At 45.3% G+C, this 5542-nt stretch overlaps 2 protein-coding genes across 5 annotated transcripts in view; both read right to left on the reverse strand.

The window, feature by feature from the left end:
- Window positions 1–2875, reverse strand: part of LOC122558179 (sulfhydryl oxidase 1-like) — a 28627-nt gene extending 25752 nt beyond the window's left edge. The window contains exons 1-2 of one of the 3 annotated variants that reach the window (XR_006314060.1): window positions 2300–2875; window positions 211–214 (exon numbers count right to left, since the gene is read on the reverse strand). Coding sequence is in view for 1 of the 3 variants with exons in the window: in XM_043706476.1 (XP_043562411.1) it covers window positions 545–569; window positions 2300–2694 (420 nt within the window). In the remaining 2 variants the exon portion in view is untranslated. The other 2 variants (XM_043706476.1, XR_006314061.1) reach the window with 2 other exon arrangements.
- Window positions 1–5542, reverse strand: part of cdh15 (cadherin 15, type 1, M-cadherin (myotubule)) — a 107884-nt gene that overhangs the window by 84322 nt on the left and 18020 nt on the right. The window lies entirely within an intron of this gene.

A 5542-nucleotide genomic window follows, 5' to 3' on the forward strand; every position in this document is an offset into this window, starting at 1 on the left:
CCTGACATTTTTGATATAAAAGCTCTGCATTTAAATTACGTTCTTGAGAAAGTTACTGAAAACAGGTTCTGGGATTAACATACCAAAGAACAGAAACAGTTAAGCAGTTAGATAACACGTTCGAGTGGGAAGTGTGTATAACATGATCTCACAACTCCTATACTCAATGCTATGAGCAATGAAGGAAAGCAAACCAAACGCCGCCTTCACTACTCTGTCCACCTGAGACTCCAGCACTCCAAGGTCTCTTTATTCTGCAACACTCCCCTTAACTGTGTTAGTCCTGCCTGGATCGCTTGACCAAAATGCAAATCTCTGATTTCTCTAAATTAAACTCCAACTGACACTCCTCGGTTCATCAGCCGATCTCATAAATTCCAATTTATAGTGAACTCTTTCCTCTCTTATTCCCCGGAAGCTAAAAATCTCCATCCCACACTCACTCCCTCCATTTTCACTTTGCTTATAGCAGAAGAATGTAACTGAGAAACTTATCAGCCACGATTGAATGGAATGAGCAGACCTGGTGGCCTAATTTCTGCTCCTATGTCTTGTGGTCTCTTGCTGTCCTGGACACAGAGAATTGGGACCAGGATTGAACCGATCATGACTGGATATGGATCTACCTGCATCTAGGTGGATGGGCTGGAACTTTTTCACTGGCGCATAGGAGGTGGAGATGTGACCTTATCAAGGTTTATAAAATCATGAGGGGAGAGATGAGGTGAACGACGGGTGTCCTTCCCTAGAGTTGGGGTTTCAAGATTAGGGAGCAAATTTTGATGGTGACAGGAGAAAGATTTTAAAAAGACTTGAAGGGCACAATTTTTTTAATACAAAGTGGTGCACATGCGGACTAAATGTCTAGAGGAAGTGATGGATGCAGGTACAGTAACGACGTTTAAAAGACATTTGGGTAAGTTCATGAATATGAAAGGTTTGGAGGGATATGGGCCAAAACACTGGCAGGTGGGACTGGTTTAGTTTGAGAACATAGTCAGCATGGACTAGTTGCACTGAAGGGTTTGTTTCTGTGCTGCATGGCTCTGTAACTCGGTCCTATACTAGTCTTAAAACCATTTTCTTGCCTTCCCCATGAACATTCACAGAAATCAGATGAACTCAGCCTTGAATATATTCAATGACCCCCTAACTGAAGGAAGACATCCCCACTTCTGAACTTAATTCCTCTTGCTAATACACCACTTGCCTTGCTCATTGCCTGCTGCACCTGTCTGACAACTGGCACAGAAGGACACTGATGCCCCTCTGAACATCCACGCATCATTCCTGATGAAGGGCTCGTGCCCATAATTTCGACTGTCCTACTGCTCGGATGCTGCTTGACCTGCTGTGCTTTGCCAATTGTGGTCTTCTCTACATCGGGGAAAGCGAGCGGAAACTTGGAGAACTGAGCATCCCAGCTGGGTCCGCAGAGGCTGAGCGGACTTCCCATTTTAATACCCCTTCCCACTCCCCTTCTGACATGACTATCTTTGGCTTCCTCCATTACCACAACAAACCAAACCACAAATTGGAGGAACAAAACCTCATCATCTGTCTGAGCAGTCAACAGCCCAGAGGACTCAGCACTGAGTTCTCCAGACCCACAGCAGTGTGGTTGAGGGCAAACAGCACAAGGATTAAACCAAACAGTGAGGGGTAAACAGCACAAGGATTAAACCAAACAGTGAAAGGTAAACAGCACAAGGATTAAACCAAACAGTGAGGGGGAAACAGCACAAGGATTAAACCAAACAGTGAAAGGTAAACAGCACAAGGATTAAACCAAACAGTGAAAGGTAAACAGCACAAGGATTAAACCAAACAGTGAAAGGTAAACAGCACAAGGATTAAACCAAACAGTGAAAGGTAAACAGCACAAGGATTAAACCAAACAGTGAAAGGTAAACAGCACAAGGATTAAACCAAACAGTGAAAGGTAAACAGCACAAGGATTAAACCAAACAGTGAAAGGTAAACAGCACAAGGATTAAACCAAACAGTGAAAGGTAAACAGCACAAGGATTAAACCAAACAGTGAAAGGTAAACAGCACAAGGATTAAACCAAACAGTGAAAGGTAAACAGCACAAGGATTAAACCAAACAGTGAAAGGTAAACAGCACAAGGATTAAACACAACACAGTGAGGGGGAAAACAGGACAAGGATTAAACACACAGTGAGGGGGAAACAGCACAAGCGCCAGTAAAAGCAGATGGAAAGTGAGTGTAAAATGTCACTATGACAGGACAGGCCCCACATTCCTTCCCCTCCGTCACCCCACAACCTGCCTCACCTTTCACCTCCCGGGCCCAGTACCTTCCAGGTGGCCCCATAGTTGACACAGGGGCCGCCCCACGACCAGTAGAACTCCACCACCCCGGCGGCCGACGAGTTCCCAAGCAGGCCCTTTACCCCATCCGCCTCCAGAATGCTCACCGGCTCCTGGCTGCTGTACAGCCGGCCGGTGTGGCCGTGACACAGCGGCTGCGCCATGAAGGCGGCGGTGCCCAGTGGCGGGTGTCTGCCCCGGGCCGCACGGCGCCATTTTCCTAACGGCCGCTTCCCCGCTCGGGCGACTTCTCCTCCCAACCGCCTTCCCCCCGCGTGACGTCTGCACGGGGGGATGGGCGGGGCCGGGGGAGCCTCACCGTCACCAAGCAACAGCCACCTCGCGCTACAACTGCTCATTCACAAAAACAAACTCTCCTGTCTCGCTCTGCAGCTGCAGGGGGGACACTGCCACGTTTCCAGGAGCCCTGTCTACATTGGGAAAGCTCACGGCTCAATTTAAACAGAGATTCCGACATCTAACGGAACGGTGTCATATCTAAAGTGAGCAATCTGCATTTTAAAGGGACGTGGACATTTTAACGGGCTACTTCTGCAAATAAAGAGGTTTAAATAGACGAGATTATATTTCAAAAGGGATGTGGGCACATTCAAAGGGATATCTTCATATGTAAAGTGACGCAGTTATATCTAAATGAATCTACATTTCGAAGAGACGTTGCCCTATTTATAAGTCGATTCAATAGGTGTGAATTCTGTCTGTGTCCCAATGTTGAGTCAGACTGACATTTTTTTTAGAAAATCTCTGCATTTAAATTACATTCTTGAGAAGGAAAGTTATAGATTCGGGTGGTAGGTTAGGGAGGATTGGCCGTGCTAAGTTACCGATAGTGACCAGGGATGTACAGGTTAGGGTGGCTTGGCCATGGGAAATACGCAGTAAGGGGTTGGGTATGGGTGGGATACTCTTCAGAGGGCCAGAGAGGAATCGATGGGCTGAATGGCCCGCTTCCACATTGTCGGAATTCGATGACCCTCCCCATAAAGGAGCATTTTATCTGCATCTATCCTGTCATGCCCCTTTCAGAATTCCACTGGTTTCAGTAAAGGTATGCAGCACAGAAACAGACACTTCGGTCCAATTCGTCCATGCCGACCAGGATTCCAAACTAAACCAGTCCCACTTGCCTGCATTTGGCCCATATCCCTCTAACCTTTCCATTCACGTACCCATCCAAATGCTGTTTCAATGTTGTCACTGTACCTGCATCTACCACATCCTCAGCAAGTTCATTCCATATGCAAATCACCCTCTTTCAAAATATTGCCCCTCCGGTTCCTTTTACATCTCTCTCCTTACATTAAAAAAAACGCCCCCCTAGTTTTGAGCACGCCGATGCTAAGCAAGAGCCCTTTGTTATTCACCTTTCCTCCACTCCTCATGATTTTATCAATCTCAAGGAGGTCACCCCCCACCCCAACTTCCTGTGCTCCAGTGAATAAAGTCCCAGCCTCTCCTTCTAACTCAAACCCTCCAATCCTTACAACATCCTGGTAAATCTTTATTAAACCCTCTCTAATAGTATTCTTCCTATTACAGGGCCACCAGAACTGTACTCAGTACTCTGAAAGTGGCCTCACCAGCATCTTGTACAACCTCAACATGATGCCCCAACCCCTATACTCAATGGGGTGAACAATGAAGGCAATGTTGCGAAATGCCGCCTGAACCACCCTGTCTAGCAGTGATGCAACTTCCAACAAACTATGTACCTGAACACCCCCCACCATGTCTGTCTGTTCTATAGCACGACTCATGGCCCGACCATTATCTGTACAAGTCCTTGTTTTTGCAAAAATGCAACCCCTTGCTTTTATTAAGCCTCTCTCTCTCACACACATACTCTATCTCTCAGACAGACACACACACACCCCTCAACACTCTCTCACACTCGCAGGCTCATTCTCCATCACACTCTCACTTTCCCAAGCATACACACACACTTCTGCGCACGCTCACGCATAAACTCACATGCACACACACACTATTCTATGGGGTGAAATTGTATTGACAGAATTATATTTGCAGATACATTCAATTTTGTTCAAAAAGTACACAATCTGCAAGCAGTCAATGCATCTAATATTTTACAAATTCCGACTTTGGAAACAGAAGCAGTCTGATTCAAGATTGGAATACTGAGACTCAAATCTCACACCTTTAATGCACTGTCTGAGCGGAGATATCTTTTTTTTATAAAACCTTAAATCATCTCAAGAACATTGTTACATATTAACGAACCAAAGCCCGCACCCATTCTAAGAGATGAAGACTATCTAAGTTTGTTCAATATTTTCTATCAGTTGCATGACACTGATCTTTTTACATAAGTTCTGTGTCTTGTGATGCTGTTCCATGAGGCTTGTGTTGATGAGGCAAGATGGTACAGATGAGGCGATGGAGAATTACAGATCACCTTGGAAAGATTTAAAGAGAGAGTTAAGAAGAGCAAAGAGAGGACACGAGCAGTCTTCAGCAAATAGAATAAAGGAGAACCCTAAAGCTTTCTGTAGGTATGTGAGGAATAAAAGGATGATTAGGGTAGGAATAGAGCCAGTCAAAGACAGAAGTGGGAAGTTGAGTGTGGACCCTGTAGAGATCGGAGAGCTGCTAAATGAACATTTCTCATCGGTGTTCACTCAGGGAAAGAATGAGGTCCGAGATATTAGACTCGAAAGGATCGAGTTTAGTTACACACAGGTGTTATCAATTCGAGGAGTGAAAGTGGACAAGTCCCCTGGGCTGGATGGGATTTATCAGAGGATTCTCTGGGAAGTTAGGAAGGAGATAGCAGAGTCTTTGGCTTTGATATTTGAGTCGTCATTGTCTACGGGTTTAGTACCTGAGGACTGGAGGATTGCAAATGTTGTGTCCTTATTCAAGAAGGGCAGCAGAGATGACCCAGGTAATTATAGATCAGTGAGCCTTATTTCTATTCTATGAAAGATTTTGGAAAGGATTATAAGAGATAAAACTTATAATCATCTAGCAAGCAACAATTTGATTTCAGATAGTCAACATGGTGTCGTCAAGGGCAGGTCGTGTCTCACAAACCTCATTGAGTTTTTTGAGAAGGTGACCAAGCATGTAGATGAGGGTAGGGCAGTTGATGTGGTATACTTGGACTTCAGTAAAGCCTTTGATAAGGTTCCACATGGTAGGCTGATGGAGAAAATGCAGAGGCAT

The sequence above is a fragment of the Chiloscyllium plagiosum genome, chromosome 17 (genome assembly GCF_004010195.1).
Source record: "Chiloscyllium plagiosum isolate BGI_BamShark_2017 chromosome 17, ASM401019v2, whole genome shotgun sequence".
Classification (NCBI taxonomy): domain Eukaryota; kingdom Metazoa; phylum Chordata; class Chondrichthyes; order Orectolobiformes; family Hemiscylliidae; genus Chiloscyllium; species Chiloscyllium plagiosum.